Source organism: Kryptolebias marmoratus, linkage group LG7, assembly GCF_001649575.2.
Source record: "Kryptolebias marmoratus isolate JLee-2015 linkage group LG7, ASM164957v2, whole genome shotgun sequence".
NCBI classification, from domain to species: Eukaryota; Metazoa; Chordata; class Actinopteri; order Cyprinodontiformes; family Rivulidae; genus Kryptolebias; species Kryptolebias marmoratus.
In genome coordinates this window covers 19,705,304-19,725,281 of record NC_051436.1, presented here as the reverse complement: position 1 = coordinate 19,725,281, position 19,978 = coordinate 19,705,304, and the positions used below count along the sequence as shown (strand labels likewise).

The 19,978-nt window shown below is 39.0% G+C and overlaps 1 protein-coding gene across 5 annotated transcripts in view; it reads right to left on the bottom strand.

The window, feature by feature from the left end:
* tbc1d14 (TBC1 domain family, member 14) overlaps positions 1 to 19,978 on the bottom strand; it is a 50,935-nt gene that overhangs the window by 25,617 nt on the left and 5,340 nt on the right. For 3 of the 5 annotated variants that reach the window (XM_017422083.3, XM_037976447.1, XM_025007198.2), the window contains 2 exons: positions 18,198 to 18,945; positions 9,734 to 9,857 (listed from right to left, as the gene is read on the bottom strand). In XM_017422083.3, the coding sequence (XP_017277572.1) occupies positions 9,734 to 9,857; positions 18,198 to 18,945 (872 nt within the window). Of the gene's footprint in view, positions 1 to 4,784; positions 5,375 to 9,733; positions 9,858 to 14,696; positions 14,978 to 18,197; positions 18,946 to 19,978 lie in introns of those variants that run through there. The other 2 variants (XM_017422086.3, XM_017422087.3) reach the window with 2 other exon arrangements.

Sequence of the window (19,978 nt, the reverse complement as noted above, 5' to 3'; positions counted from 1 at the left end):
GTACAGCGATAACAGATCTTTAATGTATTGTGGTGCTAAACCGTTCAGTGATTTATAAACTAACAACAGTATTTTAAAGTCTATTCTTTGAGCTACAGGGAGCCAGTGTAGGGACTTTAAAACTGGTGTTATGTGCTCTATCTTCCTGGTTTTAATGTAAATGTAAAAACAGAGAAAATACAAGGATTTGCAAATGGTTCAAACAGTACATTCAATTAAAAAAATAGTCGAAAGACGACATTAAAATAGGATTTGTTTAAATTTGGCAGCAGAAACACATTTTAAAACTTCTGATAGAAGGCAACATTGAAGGTTGAAAAAAAAGAGTGGATTTAAATTGCTAAAATCCTGGGATGGATTAAAAAACTATTTATTTTTCTATAATTTCATTTTATTTGTGTCCGAAACCAGAATAATTTCAAGTTTGTTTTTTGGTCTAATTCATTTATAAATCCCAGAAACCAAATGTCTTGATATGCTCTTTTAAATGGGGTTGAATGGGACTTTAAAATTCCGTGACACAAACTAGGAAAGAGGTTTTCTTTTCTTGAACCTATCCTACTGTACCTACAAAACAAACAAAAAAAGAACAAAGATGCATGGCCTTGACTCGGTTTGAAGGAACAAAGTCATCACATCGAAGATATTAAAAGACAACATCAAGATTTTTTGATAAGAATGAGCTAACAACACCAAAACACGTCTTGAGTTCCAGGAGAAGAAGTTTCTTTGTCACCGTTTTATCTGTTTTTCTGCTCAGAACTCCAGTTTGTGCGAAAAGAGTGTTTTTGGTTCAGGACAATTTGTTTGTTTGTTTGTTTGTTTGTTTTACTGTAAACAGAATTAGTCAGCCATGTATGCTGCTTCAATCCAACGTGAGATTTGCTGTTTGCAACCAACAAACAAGTGTGATAAGCTTCATCCTCACAGACTTTTGATAATCCAATCAATGTGTAAGAGATTAGTGAAACTAGATTTTGACAACCTTCCTGATAGAAAACCTGTGATCAGTTTCTACAGACTCTACAGAAGCCTGCTGATCAGAGGCAAAGTTTTACCTTGGATGTTCTGTAATGATGTCCTGCACCAATTAAACTCTACTTTAGATCTAAAATAAAAATAAACAAAAAAAAACAAAAAACATTCATGCTGGGAAAATATTCACAACTGGACAATTTTATCAGAGGAAATCAGTTAAATCTGTCTACAGAGCAGGGTTGCAAGAAAGTCTCTCATATATTTCTAATGTCATATCAAACGTTACAAACCCAATTTAGGACCAACAGTCAACCCAGCAGAAGGATGTGTGTTTGTGAAGCCCTCTGAAATCAAATTCTGCTGATGAGGACGTGGGCTCATCGTAACATCAGACACTCGTGGACAGATGTGGAGCTCCCTGCAGCTGGGAAACAGAATGGTGCTTGGATGTGGCAGGGGTCAGGAAAATCCCTCCAACTCAACCATAACAAGGTCAATAATAAAATTAGTTTTCAAGCTAATTAAATCATCCTCAGATGAATTACAGAAATGTAGCCTAGAACGATGAATCAAGGAGGATTTCTTTTATGCAATATAGCTGCAGGGAACAGACTCACAACCTCTGTATTGAGATGAATCAGTCACAGGTTTATTGCCATCTTTGATCAATGCTTCTGACACTGAGGCAGGATTTCGTGTTATTGAGCTCAATAACTACTGGACTTCCTCAAAACTCTGACCTTAAATTTAAAAAGTCCTACTTGTGTTCAAACAGGCTCCACTTGACAAAAACGCTACCTGCCCTCTGATGTCCTGCTGCCGGCACAAATAAAGTGCTCCACTACAATTCCTGCAATCAGGCTTCTTTTGTCTGCTTCCTCTTACTGCCAATTCTCTCTGCTCACCTGCAGCAACACGAATAAACCCAGCCAATGGATAAACGGATATGATCAGATATGATGAGGACAACATGTCTTGTTATGGGTGTAATCATTGTACTTCACAGCACTTTTAGAGATCTATATATAATTAAGCCTTTGGCAAAATCTGTGTTTTATTCTTGTACGTTTCCCGTAATACCAAAAAAAAAAAACGCTGTCAAAATGAAATAAAGTGATTCACAACAAATTATTTCAAACCAAATCATGCATTGCTCTGCATTAAAACAAATACATTTCTCTGGATTTCTCATTTAGTTTTGAATAATTGGGAGTGAGTAGTGAGCATATGTCAAGATACACCTCAACTCAGTGTGAAACATGAGGGGGAAAAGATTAACATCTTCATCTTCGGTCTTGTGTTCTTAATGTAAGCTGATTGTTGTTTTAATTCACCTTGTTGAAATATGAATGGATGTCTTTAAAAAAAAAAAGATGACTACTTTCAGGCAGAATAATTTGCCTTTTTTTTAATTAACTGAAAATTGGGTTTTAAAGTATCCACGGCCTCATCCACAAGAGGCTTCTCACAATGAATGAGGATTGTAGTCCAACTTCAGCACCCTGAGACAGTACATGACAAATGAAAGACTGAGGATCACACACTTAACTGCTCCTGATCAGGGATCACAGACTACATGATTTATCAAACCAACGAAAGCCAACCCAACACACCAGACTCTCATGAGGGTGACATTTTAAAGGGTAAACAAACATTAAAGCCAATCGGCTCATTTTTTGTCTGAACAGCTGCCTGCTCTTCTGATACTACATCCAGTGCCGAACTCTCTCTTTTCATTGGCTGCTCGTAACACCTGTTTGCAGTTTGTTAACACACGACTGTGTCCAGATTTGGCTCCAGAAATTCAAATATCTTTGATTAATTGCGACTGAGATCAGGTTTGGGCTGCAACCCTCACTCTTGCAGACTTTCCATCTTTACCCCCACTTTACCTCTCACTAACAGATTTTTGTGCCATCTAGCTATGCCGACTGGTATAGCTAGATGGCACTGGCAACTAGTGCAGACTGGTGCAAACTTAGCCCACCTGGAAATTGTGGGTAAAATCTGGCAAAACATTGTGTGCTGTGAAACATGAGGGTGGTAAAAAGAAAAAAACAATAACAGACATTAACAATCCCTTGAATGCTGAAATGAATGTCTCAAGCAGCAGAAACCCAATGTAGAAAAGGAGAAACAAGAGGAACCATCACGGGCTGATAAGCCCCTGCACAGCATGTACAACCGGCAGATTGAGGAAGTGGCTGACATAAACAAATCCTACCAGAAGGCCGGCCCAAAGGACAGCACAGAGACACTAATTATGGCTGCACAAGAGCAATAGAGGCCAGGGTCTATCATACCAGACAGGATTCAAGATGCAGGCTGTGCAAAAACGCCCCTTAGACAGTCCAGCACATAATAGCAGGATGAAAGATACAGGCAGGCAAAGCAGACACAGAACGTGGCTGGAATAATGTACAGGAACATCTGTATGGACTGGAGGTCTGTGGTACTTCTACAACAAGACTGTTGACCACCACAATGTCTGGTTGGTTAGCCATCACTTGTTTGTCAAACTCCAGAAGAAAGCAGATGTAGCAGTCCCAAGCGACTGTAACATCATGAAGAAGGAGCACGAGAAGCTGGAAAAATACCAAGGGCTGAAAGACGAAAAAGAGAAGTTGTGGAAAGTACAGGGGTACCAGTGGTCATCGGAGCACTCAGTACTGTGACCCCCAAACTGGAAGAGTCCCAGGAACAACCTCAGAGATCTCTGTCCAGAAGAGCTCAGTCCTAGGAACAGCTAAGATACTGAAGACCCTCAAGTTCCCAGGTCTCTGGTAAAGGACCTGAAAAGCTTACATGAAAGCACAACTGAAATCTTTTTTATTCATTACTTCATCACTACCATCCCAACTGTATCTATAAATGTTTCAGAAACCGAAAAAAAGACAAATCATTAAGAAAAAACAAATGTGGGTAGGAGGACAGAACAAAAATTACTTTGGGTTTATATTCTCCGCAATAAATTTAGTTACAGTAAATGTCAGAATTTTTTATTTCGTTTATTTTTCTAATTCAGCTGTTTGTAATGTAGTGTTTAAAATAAAATGTAAATAACAGTGAGAGTTTTATCCCAGAATTTTTTGACCATGTCAGACTGTAAGAGAAGCAATAATAAGACCTGAACATAAAACTGAGTTAATAGTTGGAGTAGCTGACACACCAACAGTTGAATTAGTTATCTGAGAAGGGTTGAGTGACAGTCTTATCAGGGATGCAGGGATTTTGGCAAACAATGAAGAGAATTAGCAGTTTCTTGACAAACAGATGGATCTACTACTATTTCTGGCATCAAACCTTCTGATACATACCGTTGTAGCTCATCTAAACATGCTTTACTGGAAACCGAGCATAAACAAAATATCCAGTGATGCAGCAGTCAAATGAGTTGTCTCTTTCTAACTCCATGAACAGGAAATGCAGGATGCTGTTTTGAATGCTTCAAAAAGCCAAAATAGAAAACAGTTGGCACAGTAAACCTGCTACACGTGCTTTTGCTGTAAGTAAGTGGAAGTCTGGATTGATACAGAGAAGATTGCACATTTCCTGACTGGACATTATCCTGTCAACCTGACATTTTTCTTTTTATAGAGGCGTTCTGATTATCACCCTGCTTCCTCACACAAAGCACCGAGCTCCAATGAGCTGAAAGAGGCTATTACGTGAAACCTGAGCCATCCTTGTCCTTTGCCACCTCTCTTTGAAGCTCTAGCTACCAACGTCCTCCGATTCTGCCAGACAAGGAGAAAGGACTCAGGGTCACCAGGCTCATTCCCTATAAAATGCTACCGCTCACTCACCATGAACGCTGCGGTTCCTTACAGACGGCAAGTCCTCCGGTGGGGGTTTGTTTTCCAAACCCTAGCGCAGCATCACGGCTGCTCCTGGGGACTCACTCCTGGTAACAGGACACCCAGGAGTTGAAATAAAAAAGGGCAGAGGGACACACCCCGCATTGCAAAGGATGCAGCAGCAGCAGCAGCAGCAGCATGATACCCTGCTGTCCTCCTCCTCCTCCTCCCCCTCTCTTCCTCTGAGCGGTGACGCTACACTGATCCACTCTGCATCGGGTCTATCGCTGCTGTGTGTGTCAGCAAATCAGCACTGCCGTTCTAGTCACCGTATCTGTGATGAAAGGATCTGTGCTCCACTCTGCCCCTGCCAGTCTCTCTAATCAACCTCAGAGCAACAGATCAGGTTTCAGCTTCTAAACCCTCAGTTCGTTTCATCCAGTCCAGACTGAATGGGCCGCTGTTGTAGTTTCCTTTTATTGTGCTCTGGAAATGTTTCCCTGTTGTTGCTTTGCCTAAATACACATACGGTCATGACAACTAAGTAAGGAAAATATCTTTCAACACAAGGGTGTCCTATCCTGGTTCTCGAGGGCCACCATCCTGCATGTTTTACTTGTTTCTCTGCTCCAACACACCTGATTTGAATCAATAGGTCATTAACAGGCTTCTACAGAACATGACGAGGTGATTTAACCACTGAATCAGGTGTGTTGGAGCAGGGAAACAAGGAAAACATGCAGGATAGTGGCCCTCCAGGACCAGAGTTGGACACCCCTGTATTAACATATAAGGAAAAAAATGCCCCTTAGTCTTAAAATGTAATTATTTCAATATTTTAGTTCAGAAGGATTGATGTCTTTTGTCTTTTTTAATACATTCAATGGTTGCTACAGAGATCCAAAGAGGGCTGGGAATTCTTTATTCTACTAAATCCTATTGCTGTGCATGTAGATATTTTCTGCAGTTTTTTTTAAGTCATAATACTATTCCCAACTATGCTGCACAATTTGATGTATTCTTTTGTAAGATTTTTTCCACAGCTGCCGGAGGAGTACCAAATTGAAAATCATGACAAAACAGGAACAATAATGAGCAAATAGTAATAAGGGTGCTTCAGTGCTTGCACACTGGGACTCGTACTGTCATGAACACTAACAAAGAGAGGAGCCAAGCAGGAGAACAAAAGCTTGAAATCTGAGCCTTGTTAACCAATTCCTCAGGTCGAGTGTAGGGTTACAGTCAGAGATAAGATATGAAGCACATGTGTGCAAGAGTGTGTTTGTTTTAAACCAACCCAAGTAGCTAGAACCCCATAAACCATTTCAAACTGAGGTGGTAAGTGTCAAAAGGGTGTAGGAACCACACTTGAACAGGCTTTACAACTTAGATTTAAACACAGAAAAAAGCTCCTTTTTTCATGTCAAATGGAAGCAGAAAAATACATTTGCCACAGCTTTAATTAAGAGCTGCTGAGTGATTCTGAGAAACTCTCCTACCTGTCATGTGAATGGAAGCAGGAATTTATACAACATGAAGTCAAGCTGGCTAAGGATCAATACATCACGAGCACATGGCAGGTTGCTCCATAAACAAGCCTACAGTGGTGCAAAGATCAACGAGACAGCGAAAGGTGTAAGACACGAGTGGTAAATCAGTTTTTAAAGTTACAACTTGTTTACACTAACTAAATGTTGTGAGTTGCGTCTCAGAACAAGAAATTTATCTTCCATCTACTCTGACATACTTTGGGAAAGAAATACACGCTTCTTGGACTGTCCTGAGCATGTATCCATGACTTTTTGAAGTGGGATTAAAAAAAATCTTCACATCCACCTCAACAACCTACTAGCCGAACAGGAAAAAAATAACGATAGCGTTACCAAACCTATGACTGTATTTGGTAAAACGACAAGGAAACGTGTTGGGACAACAATCGAGACATTTCAGTGAACTGTAGGAAGCAAACAGAGTGTGGTTGTTTGCTTTTTAACATCATAAATATAGCCGGGGACCCTTGGTGTCACTAATCGGGGAGTGTTTCTGCTCACACCCTGTTCTTTATTCTTTAAAGCTCCTTTTAAAGAACTGGTGCACAGAGTTAATGTGTAACACAGACTTATCCATGAGTTGTGCTCCCTTTCTTGAAGCGATTACGCAAGTCGACTTACACGCTCACTGTGAAAGCTTTTTATTTCATTTTACGTTTAACCAGCTGCCCAGCAAACACTAAAAAAGCCCCACATGGGATTAAACTCTTAATGTGAAGCTAAACCAGTCAATATCTGGTTGAAAATGAGGCTGCACACAGAACTAATGTTGACTTAGTTTTCTCAGCATGGTGCGTCAGGCAGCTGTGCACACGTTACCTGAGCCTGTGTGATCACAAAGACAGCAGCTTAAACGCCAGCTGACGGTCATAAAAAAACTGATCAACATCAATCACACAACACACAGGGAAGAAGAAAAATTATAATTTGGCAAGTATTAAAAAGCCATTGAAGCGATACACATTTCAATTAAAAATGGCCTTTTAATAAACCCTCTTCACTGAATTTATTTGTCTATTATTTTTCACTTGTCTAGTTTAATTTTAAAAAATCTTGGAACCAATTCCCAAGTCCTTTCTTTATTTCTTTATTAAAGGAGAAAAGTCTTGTGTTCGATCAGAGTCAGGAAAGCTGAGTTCTTTGAAAGGCTTAAACAAAACACACAAATGACCTGCAAACCAAACAAACCTATTGTTGCTCTGTGGGAGTGATATCCTCTCCAGGATTGGACATGAGAAACTACCGAACCATTATTTCAGTGGGTTTAGGTGAAGCTAACAGAACAAACACGCGAGAAATTTTCTGAACAAGTCATTTTTCAACAACAAACCAGTGGGATTTATATTAACTCAGAATATCATCAACTCGTGTTTGTGTTGGTGCTCCTTTGTGCTAAAACATTTCCAACTTAACAAAATAAATTTAAAAAATACTTATTTGAAGTCTCCAATAATAATGTGATTCTTTTTCTTTTTTTAAAAAAAAATCAGGTTCTGTCTACACTACTTCGGATTGTTTAACAAAATTTTTTCTCCATTTATCATGATTTTATTGCCCAAATCACAGACAGAAATTTAAAGTAATAATTTGGTCATTTTTAATGGAGATCAATGAGTTTTGCTATGGTCGTTATACAAGGTAATTTTTTTTTTTTTTTTTCAATTTTGTGGTCAATGTGATTTTCGTTTATCAAACTATAATAACTCAAACTGTCAGGAAGTGCTAGTGTTTCCATTATCATTATCAAAAGGGAGGGGTCCATCCTCCCATGTCATACATTAATAAACGCACGTTACCATTTCACTGCAGCAGGGGGAGACGCCAACACCGATAAATCATCACCCACCCATCCTGCACGTCATTCCCCCGACCTCCTCTGGACCTTTGGAGTTTGGACATAGGGCTGGGTGATAGGCTGAAGTTTTCCACTAACCATCAGCAGTCCAACTACTGGCAACTGGGGGGGTATATTTATGCATGTGACGGTAACTTTTCTTTCTTTTTTTTTTTTTTTTTTTTAAGGAGGAGTGGAGCGCACAGTCTACTCTCCATACAACTGTGGAAGCCAGCTATTTGTGGCTAAAATGAAAACAAAGTCACTGATTAATTTGGTTTTTGTTTTTAAATAGAAGTTTCTCAAAACTTTTGACAAGAAATCAACCAGAGCTGGCTGCCAGCTACAGACAAGCTGATCACACTGAAAACAAACATGTGGTTAACTTCTAATATGTCCTGCTGAGTTGTCATTAAACAAGTTGCTTTCCTGACGAACTGCAGTGTGCCACAAAATGAGAGGTCATGGGGGTGGAGGAGGGAAAGTCTCACCACTATTATTGTTAGTTCAGCTAGAAAACCTTCACTGGCCATGGCTTTATTTGTTTTGGACAAAACCTTAATGCCAAAATAACAGTGAATAAGCACTAATGGACAAAATGGGGGTTTAAACGCATAAAGCCTCTCCATCTGCGGGGCGCCATGATGTGCTGCTGGAGGAAGCTGCTACAGATAACGGCAATATAATTAAAACAAGTATATATGTTTAATTTGTCAGAGAGTCTGTTTAACAGGTGATAGGAGATTGTGAAACAGCCACGGACAGGTAATCAGTTGCTTCAGTTTACCTGGTGTTTACAAAAAATGTGAACTGTTTTATTACATTTATTACAATACATGTCTGATAAACCAGGCAACCAAAAAAAATGCATCTTAACCACATGGAAAAGCAGGGTTTTTTTATATTGTTTTATCTCTATCTATATATTTTATTTAATTTGATCTTAAATTGTCCATATTTCACATTTAGCAAGGCACTTTATACCAAAACTATATTTGTTGATATTTGTTGGGAAGTGTGCTCATCACAACTAGGCCTTTTCAACCCTACCAAACCTCACAGGTGCGCACACACACACACACACACACACACACACACACACACACACACAGAAAAAAGTGGTAGCAGCTGAAAATGCAAATTGAATACTCAAATTTTTTGTGTCATTTCACTAAAGTACGTGTTGCTTACACATCAAAATCACGCGTCTCTGGCTCTGCTGGCTTTTGATACGGGGGGATGATTAGTAAATGGGTGCAGCTGAAGCTAATTGGCCAATTAAAAACAGGTATGAAGGATAAACAGACGGCAAGACAGACTGAGGGAAATATGGCCAATGACACAAGAAGGAAACTAGCAGGAGACATGATGAACACAGGAAATTAAACTCAAACAAAGAAAACAAAATGTAACATAACAGGAATAGGTCTGCCTTCAAAATAAACAAAACCCTAAGATCATGGCACCTTAACGTCTTCCATGTGAACTTTTCCCAGCAGCTCACAGGAAACACTGCAACCTTTTACTTCAGAGTAATAAAAACACTGAAACACACGTGAAGGGATCAGGTTTACCTTTTGTATTTTCTTGGGGTCCTTGATGGGGCCTTCCCGTAGGGGGACTTTCCCAAACAGCTTCCAGCCAGGTTCCCTCAGCTCCTCTGGCCGACTGTCCTTCACCTTCTTAGCAAACAAGCTCCTGAGGGAATACAAGAAACAGAAGAAGGGAATTAGAGGGAATTAGATGATTACAGAAAGCAGGAAGCAGCCTCTGGGACACAATGAGAGATAGTTACTAAAAAAAACAAAGCAGATTACAGAGATGAGAAAAGAATGAAATAAGAAGCAACAAGTAACTGATAAGGACAAAAGTCATGTTTGCCATATTCAGTAACGAATTAAATCATTGAATTATGTGTATTCACATTAGATCGGTCTTCTCTGCAGTAACATCAACATCACCTGAACACAAGAATGGGAAACAAAAAAACATAATATTCATCTTCTTTCTACCTGGAATTTCATCAGCCCATGCAAAGCTGAAGAGAAACCTTTGTTTTCCGCAGGGTTCACAGTAACCACTGAGGCAGCTAATCCTTTCATTTATAAAACACACAGGCTGCTGGAACAGAGCTGTGTAATTAAATAAACACTTCCTCTCTGAACACCTAACAGGTAGAACCAAGGACTTCACTATCAAAGAGTCCACATGTTGATTTTTGTCTGAATTCAGTCTCATCTCCTTGTAATGGCTCCTCTGGCCGACTGTCAGATGATATGCATTCCTGGAAGGAGTGAATATCATCTGCCGCTCTCTGACAGAGTTTTAGACCAAGAAATCACAGAGTTGGACCGTAGCTACTTTGGTAAAACCTTGAAAAAAACTTTAGGCACAATCTCATGTGATACTCTAACATCTTGTGTGATCTGTTAGTGCTTGGTGTATGTGTTGAGAATGACTGTCAGCTACTAAGACACCAAATCCTAGCTCTATATCTATAAAATACACTGTTTTTGACCCATTCTTGTGCAGGCTAATGTCAATTAGGTGTGGCGTCCAACTTGAATTGGGTTGACTCTGACAGTTAATCAGTTGTGGATGTACAGCCAATGATTACTTTCTATGAGCACCAATAAAATCCATCCAGTGGTTAATGAGATATTTTGCTAACAGATAAACGGGGTAACTCCAACAGTTAATGTCAAGATTTTAAGCAAAGATGTCATGCAGTGTGTTGTGCTCAAAGGATGTGTCGGTGACACTGCTCAGCTTCTTCCACGCCAAATATTTAGCTCAATATCTGTCAAATGGTCTGAATTACAGACATTTTGTGTTTTCCAAGGTCAGTTGGCGGTAATGGCTTTATTTGATTGGGTTGACCAGTTGTAGACATACATCAAATTTAAACTTCCTGAAAGCTTCATAAAAAAATCCATTCAATGGTTGATGAGATATTTCACTAACAAATAGACAAGAGTTGATTCCAATAGCTAATGGCAAAGTCTTAAAAACACATTTTGTGTAATCAGTTAATGCTCAGATTATAAATTGGGGATTAATCTCAGCTACTAACACACTAAACCTTAGCTCGATATCTGTGAAACTGATTTGCTTTACTGTGGTGGCCATCTTCAATCAGGCTGACTCCAAAAGTTAAAGAGATGCAGAGGTATATCTGATGATTACTTCCTGAAAGGTTCAGTAAAATCCTTTCAGTGGTTCGTGATATTTTATTGGTAACAGAGGGTATAATTTGAGGACTGCCTAATGGTATTAAAATTTGGATACTTCCCAAGCGTCCTATAAAGCTTACAAAGCAAAACAAACATTCTGAGGCTGCCTTGAAACTGAGTAGCAGACACTTGGATGCTTTCTGAGTTTTTAAATCAGGCTACAGCTAATGGAAGAGAACCTCTCACCCCGCAGAAGCTGACTAGGGAACCTCCAATAAAGAAAAAATAAAAAGTAAAAGCTAAACAATGTTAACTACTGAACAAGATTTAGTGCTTTCCAGTCAAACAGCCTGAGCAGCTGTTCACAGGTACCAATAGGTTCTGAAACTAACCACAGACCCAGCTCAGAGAAGTGATATTTTCACTTTTCTACGAAAGTGAAGTCCAGAGGGTTGTTTTGTTTTCAGCAAAAACAACTCTGCTTGCCTGATACTCAAGAAAACACAGATACAGAGAGCAGCTTAAGACGTTTCCTTAGAGTTTGATTTAAAAAAGAAAAAAAAAAAAAAAAAGAGTTGGATGAAAAAGCTGAAAGTCAATGTAAGAAGTTAAAGGGATATTCCAGCCATTTTGAAGTGGAGTCCTGTGAAAAAGTTAATTAAAACTTTACCTGTTATAAACAGATCTTTGAACAGCCTCAGTTTTGAGAAATGGAGCTTAATTCTGACCAGATTAATGAGCAAACGACTCCTAATCTAAAATATGTATAGTGGTTTATGAAATGCTATTTCAGACCTTCACACCACCCTCATTATTGTATAACACAGTTGTTAACATAAAATTATGTGGTCAGTGATTCACTTTGATAGTGGGTCTGCTCAGGAAAAAAACAAAAAAAAAAAAACACCTATGGCTTGTCAATATATTTCTAGCAAAACTATTTCCAAATGAGATTCCTGCAGTCTTATAACAACATAAATCTAAAAGTTCCATGATGATTTAAACCTTTACATTGTGTAATACAAAGCTGATGACAAGGACTTAAGCAAAAATATTTATGATAATAGTATTTGTCCTGAAAGTGGTGCTGTCACGGTTTGGATTTGCAAATAACCATAGAATTAGATGTAAAATAACAGGGGCAGAGGTTTTAATCTATTTTCTAATGCATTCACAAAGTGGGCATGAATGATTCTGAATTGATTTTAAAATGTCAGAAATTCATTATAATTTAATGTTAATCAAGTCCTGTTGAGAAACACAAAGGCAGAACTCTGAAGTGCCAAAGAACAGCACCTGGACTGTTTATAGCGAGCACATACCAGAGTGAGAACATCGCTGACTTCCAGATACTGACTGAAAACCAGTATGTGGAAGTACTTCAGTTTTTATGAACTTCAAGGGAAAATGACTTCAGGAAAGAGCCACTCCATAGATAAGTTGTGTACTTGTTTCAACTCAGAGGAGGATGAAGAAAAAACAGCCGGTGGTAGGTACTAGCTGCTGTACCTAAGTTTCCATCTAACTCAGAGAAGGGAAAACAAATTACAAAATCCATTGCAACTTTTATTGTCAGGGTTTTTCATTCACATTCAGTGGTTGAGAAACCAGAACTTGTGCGCAACAGATTTGTAGTAGAGTGCTGTATGAATGTGTGTGGTTGGGTAAATGAGGGCAGATTGTGTTGTAAAGCACTTTAAGTACCCGGTTGGCTAACAAGGCACTATATAAGTACAATCAATTTACGTTGGAGCTACAGCAGAACTTGATCATTCTATGTCGAAAATACGAACACAGCAATTGAATGTAAGGTGTTTTATGTTCCATTGTAGAGCAATGGGTTTTGTTTCTTTTAGGCCTAACAGATTGTATGGTCAAGATTTTGGCTGAAGTGTGATTGTGGATGCATCGATTTGCTTTGATAATTATTTTATAAAACACACACATTGCAGTCCTCTGAATTGTAATCAAATCAATTTGTGAGATGCCTAAAAATTCACACTCTTTTTAAATTAATCTTCACACTGCAAATCTTTTTTAGACGAGTTGTTTTAAGACAGCAGCAGTCCACTTTGGCCTTGACCCCATTCAGACAAGTCCTTACCGCATCAGTTCTGCTAAAAAGTCAACTCTTTTTCCATAAACAGAGCTCTTTCAAAGAGCTATATACAATAGGTGAGATAATAATATTGTTCATGACTTTTACAAAGAACCCCACTTCACAATGGCCAAAATAAACCTTTAGGTCCAGCGTATTAAATCGTTTATGGTTTGTGAACAACATGAAGCAGCTGACAGAAAAACTTCCAACCACCATCTTTCTTTACTTTAAACTACTCCATGAACAGTTATGAGAAGACAGAAACTTGTGGAGTAACATTTTACACTTAGCTGCAGAGGAAATCTTATTTTGAGTACAGGGAAGTCACTGCCATCAAAGCCATTAAATCCCACCTCCTGATAGCAGAAACATCAGCTCTGTGCAGACTGAACATGAATGAAAGGCAGGAATTTTATCAAAGTAACAAAGTAAAGAACTTTAGGCCTCTGACAACAAAACAAAAACACAAGAACCTGATTATGACCTTGATTATCAGTGAAGCTGTGCTATTCTTAGATGAGAAAAGTAAACTAATCAGGGAGTGCTGAATTTTTAAATCGTAGCGATAACAGTGAAGCACAAGTCCAAGGACGAAAGCCAACATGTCACACCTTTAATAAGCAAGCCCTGCCTTTTAGTCCGGAATTCAATGGAACAAAATGTCCTCAGGTTTACGCCTTCAAACATCCACAAAGCACGGACAAGATTTGCATTCAGTCCAGGCCAAATGTGCTGCAGGCTGCATTCAGCTGACGGCTGAATGGCTGCGACGAGAGTCGAGCTCTCAAGTGGAACCTTCGGAAAGTCCAGCAAGATGCGTTTGGACCAATGATCTGAGGTACACTGATTTGACAGGAAATCTCTCCAGAGTTTCAGGACTTTACAGAACTGCTCAGGCTTGATGTCTGCAAATAAAAGGTAATAAGGTGTCCCAGAGGCTCGTGTACTGAGCTGACAATCAGGACAGATGGTACGGAAATACCAAACAAGCCAGAACAAGAAGGTGGCAGGCAGAAAACAACGTTTTTCCCACGCAAGACACCAATGAGGCAGACAGAGAAATGCTGCGGGGTGTTTTCTCTAACAATCAAGCAGAACACACCTAATTATGAAGACAGTGTATTTAGCTCTGAACAAGTACAACTGAAGGATTTTTCTGTTTCATCTGTTGATCAAAGTACTACACAAGCTCTTATAAGTCAACAGGTTTATGAGAAAAAAAAAGGAAATTCACAGCATATATTCCAGCTTTAACCATCTTACCTGTCAATGTACAGAAGTAGTGATGGAGCTGCCATCCTGCTGTGACAAAACAAAACTAATCCAAAATCCACAAGAAACCTGGAAACTTAGTCCACACGAATAATTTTGGAAAAAAAAAAACTTTTCAGTCGGAGCTCTCCTTCAGACAACATTAAGACCCAGGGTGTCTATAGTTTCAATTGCAGTGAATCTAAACTGCTAAGTTCAGGCAAAGTGAGAGAAGGAACAGACTCCTTCTGAGCGTCCCGCCTCCTCAAGCACAAGCTCGCTCTCACAAACGGGAGGGGAGGTGCGCTCTGAAGGGCAGAGAGGGAATCAGTAACTTTATGACGATTACGATAGGTGAAAGGAGGGAACTGAGGGAGGGACTTTCATAACACAGTGTGCATCAGCATCAGATTTCATGCATGAATGACAGTTGAAAAAATTAGAGATTACTTAGCAAACACTTTTTTACTCAGATGTGGTGCGAGTGCAAAACGTGAATTAAACTTTGTACCACCAACAGCACTGAAAGATCATCTGTCCTGACTGACATTAAAGAATTCTGATCTTCTTAAGTAGGGTTCTGTGGAAAGATTCTAAACACTTAATATCTCATCTGTTGTAGATACATTTTTAACCCCCTCCCCCCTACCCCAGGGAACACAGTCAAATGACTTCTCCAAGTCCAAAAGAACACATGTAGACTGGTTGGGTAAACTCCCATGCCCCCTCAAGGACCCTAGTGAGAGTAAAGAGCTGGTCCAGTGTTCCACAGCCAGGACGGAACCCTCATTGTTCCTCCTGAATCAGAGGTTTGACCATCAACTGGACTCTTCTCTGACATCCTTTGACTTTACCAGGGAGGCTGAGGAGTGTGATTCCCCTGAACTGGAACACACCCTTTGGTTCCCCTTCTTATAAAAAGGAACCATCCCCCCATTTTTTTGTAAACACTTAAAGTGTTTACCAAAAAAAATAAATGTAAAAATAGAAAAATAAAAAGAAACCAAACTGTGGATTTTGTGAACTGTTCCACTCCTAAAATATAAATGCATTTATTTCAAAGCAACACATACATCACAATGTAAATGATACAGACAAAATAAAGCAAAACCACTGAATGCAGCATCATGACTGTACTGGCTTTACTAACTGAGAAGTAGTACAGTCCCTTAAAGTTATTGTTTTTCTCCTAATGACTTGGAGGAAAGAAATGTTGAGGTTTACTGCCTTTTTTGGATAAAATGCTGAGAATCTGAGGTACTTTGACACCTCAAAGCAGTCTGTAAACGACAGATTTTGTTTGAGAATCTATTGTATATTGTTTAAAAATACTTCTTTCTTAATAAATCAACCAGACTTTTATATTTCTGAAATGATGTGTCTTCAACCATCTGGTGGCAATTGTTCATATCTGCTCAGTGAAGAGACACTGCAGGAGGTTTTACTAATGTTCTGCTATGTGAAGAACTGCAGCCGTCTGGTTGAGCTGCAGCGTGCGGCAGAGTTGGAAGGTATCTGGGGCATGTCTTGGCTGAGCAAGGTTTGTACAGCAGCCTTTGAGCAACACAAACTTCTGCAAGATCCTTCAATCACAGTATGTATCCTTGCCTCATTTTGTGAAGAGCAAAGACTGGTCTAATACATTTTAAACCACTGAAAACACAACATTATATAATTTTTACAGCGAAAATAGCACGTTTCCAATAATAGCAGAACGATGACAAACACACTCACTGAATATTAGCAGCCAGACTTTGTGTTCCCATAAATGCTGACCAATAAAAAAGCCAATTAGTTTCCACTGTAATTAAACTTGTTTTACATGGAACTGAATGCCATTTAAACTATTTGGCAAATGACCTCCAAATCATTTAACTGCTGTTTATATAAACTGTAAAAATACACTCACAAAATCAGATCCGATGTTTAGCTTAAAAATTAAAAAGTGTATTGAAGCCTGAGGCTTGAAAGGTAAAAGAACTTGTTTTGGAACAGATGTGAACGAGTTAGTGCAACAAGTTTTCTTCAACTTTTAAACATTTGACTGATATTAAAGAATATCAGTCAATTCTTTCAATATTTTTTCTACAACAGATACACAAAATATTCAATTTATACAGTAAAGAAAAAAAATAAAATAAATAAAATAAAAAAAATATATATATATATATATATATATATATATATATATATATATAAATAAATAAATAAAGTAGTGATCCAAGCATTTATGTCCAGAATGATTCTATGATCTGCCAGCAAAACTGTTTAGCTTTAGCATTTTCTGTTTATCCTCAATCAAAAAGTTAAATTAGGAAAAAAACTACTGCTTCATCTCGTCTTACCTTTCTGGTCTTGAGCTATGTTCCAGCCACAAAATTATTTGATTTGATACGATGATGAATTACAAAAGTTCCTGGAGAAACTTTGAAGAGGCCTGCAACTTGGTGCCTGATTTTGTTTCCTCATCTTAAACCATAGGAGTGCATCCAATGCACTATGCACTGGCAGGCCCCAACAATCAGCTCTAGAGATTATTGTGGAGGAGCAAAGCTTCCTTTTTTTGCTCAAATCTGATTTCTTTGTGTGGCTGTTTACGTTACAATTTAAATGTGACCTCCATCAGACTCCAGTGTGAACGGTTCCCAGTTCCCGAAATGACCTGCATGCTCAGAAGATGTGACATCACGCTCTGCACGCTGAGTTTATGGAAGTAAACATGGACGCTGTGAGTGTTAGCATGTTTGTATTGATTCTGAAGTTGCTGTCCAATCAGGGACAACTGTCCATCCAAACAGAAAAAAATAAAAAAGACAGAATGTTAACGCAAATGTTAACGATGACCTTTTTTGGAGCTGTGGCTGCTGCCTCTGTGCAGAGGCATGTGTGGATGGAGAGTCAGAGACAAGAGTGGTGGGACTTTGATGTGATGACCTCTGATCTTTCATCCGACGTAGAAGTCAGATGAAATGTGACATCAGAGTTGAAGCAGCGATTACTTTGAAAAACATCGGATATGTGTCTGATTCAGTACCACCTGGGTTAGATATTAAAAAAAAACCTGATTTGTCCCGTTCACTCTGCCATGAAAAAATCTGGTGTGTGTCGCAAAGGCGCAAAAACAAATCGTAACTGGGTCGCATTTGCCTGCAGTGTGAACATAGCCAGAGTGAGTCATCCACCCAGTCAAAAAGTCAAAGCTTTGATCCTTACCAAGAATAGGAATCTCCAGCCATGGCAACACTGGCGTATCCATCTGGTGTTTGTTGGTGAATATAATGACGTATATTAGAAACAAGTGCTGCTTTATAATGTATGAATGGGCAATTACGGCCTTAAGTTATTGGTAAGAAAATGGAAATTACCATTTTACAACAACAATGCAAACTGGAAAAATAAAGGCCTTGAAGAATAACAAAGACTTCCCTTCCAGCAATCCCAGAACCTTGTTAACCAAAAATTACCTTCATAATTAAAGACATTCTGAAGCAAATACAGTAAATATGAACTTACCTGTTAAACAAGCTTGCTAGAGGGCCCAGTTTCTTCAGCCTTCCATCTTCCTGTTGAACGGTACCCGACCCCAGATGCAAGTGTCCAGGACTCCACAAGTCTCCTGGCGATGAAGACAGTGTTACGTCCGAGAAGTGAGCCGAGCTGCTGTGATCCGCCTCAAAGGTTACAACAGCGCTGGAGTCAGAAGTGACAGTAAAATCCAAGATGTCTTCGTTGGAGACAGACAGCTCGGTGCTCATGCTTGACACGCTGCATACAGAGATGTCGTCACTGCGGTTTAAGGCTCCACCCAGCCCTGTGGTGGGGGGTAATCTCAGGTTGGAGCTGAAGAGGCGAATGGAGTCGTAGCCACTGCGAGGGAAGGTTGAGGACTTGTGTATGCCATTGGTGTCAGATGGATTGTCATCCAGTGGTAAAGTAGCAGGTGAGTCCTGGCTGTGGTCCAGCATGAGACCTCCATCACTTGACTGCCGGTTACTGTGGAGTATAGGGTCTGGAGGGTTGACCTCTAGAGTAGGGATTCCTGAGTCCTGTGAGGTCAAACTGTGACGGTCCAAGTCTGAGTAACTTTTCTGGGGGCTGCTGTAGTAGATGGGGGTGGAGGAGCAGGACGGTGTGAAACTGGGCAGGACGAGCTCGCTTTGTGGAGCTAAACTGGACTCACCGATGGTTTCACTCTGGATTTTAGAGGCAGCTGGGTCTTTGACTGCAGAGCCATTTCCCAATATGGTTTCTCCAGACACATCTTTAAAGAGAAAAACGTTCATTTTCATAGATGTCTAGAGCAGTTTTGACTAAACTAACAAAGGTTAAATCATCACTAGACAATGCTAAGTACTGATTGACTGCTGAAGTTATCGTAGCTAGAGAAGCTAAAACAAGTTGTTACAGATAAAGCAGAATTAAGACTAAAATGAGCAGAACAAACTAAAAGCTCAAAACAGTACAATGCAAGTGAAAAACAAAAACAGCAGAACAGCAGCTAAAAGATAAAATTTGCTAAACAGATACTACCATTAAAAAAAATCAGCATCTAAAAATAGATTAACAAATGCTAATGCTAAATCAGCCAGACGAAAATTAGCTAAACTAAAGCTAACAGCTAAAAGTTGCAGAATGGTAGCTAAAAGAAGCAGAAATATAGCTAAAGCTAAAAATAGCAAAACAGTAGATCAAAGGTAAAAGTAGCAAAGCAGTAGCTAAAAGCAACAGGGCAAGTATCCTGAGGCAGATTTCAAAGAGAACAAGGATGTCAAAGGAATTGTGACAGATTATTGTTAGATTATTAAAAGAGACCTCAATTTCTGTGTGTAGTTTTTAAAAAATAAAGTTTAAAAAAGTACAAACATTACAAAAAACAAAAGTCAGAGTACACTATTCCCAATAAACCTGAGTGTTTTAATATATGAATCATTAAAATAACTAGAAGCATGTGTAAGTAGTTTCATGGCAAGAAACCTACAACAGAAAACTGTAAATGCTGACATGGTGCCTATAAAAAGTTTTCACTCCCTTGGATATATTATGCTCAAGATAAACTGACCTTATTACAACCCCTGGCAAAAAGTATGGAATCACCAGTCTTGGATGAGCACTCATTCAGACATTTCATGCTGTTAAACAAACTCAGATCAAAATCATGATACAATAATAAGGTCATTCCAAAGTGCAACTTGTTGGCTTTCAGGAACACTCAAAGAAATGAAGAAAAAACATTGTGGAAGTCAGTAAATGATACTTTTATTGACCAAACACAGGGAAATAAATATGGAATCACT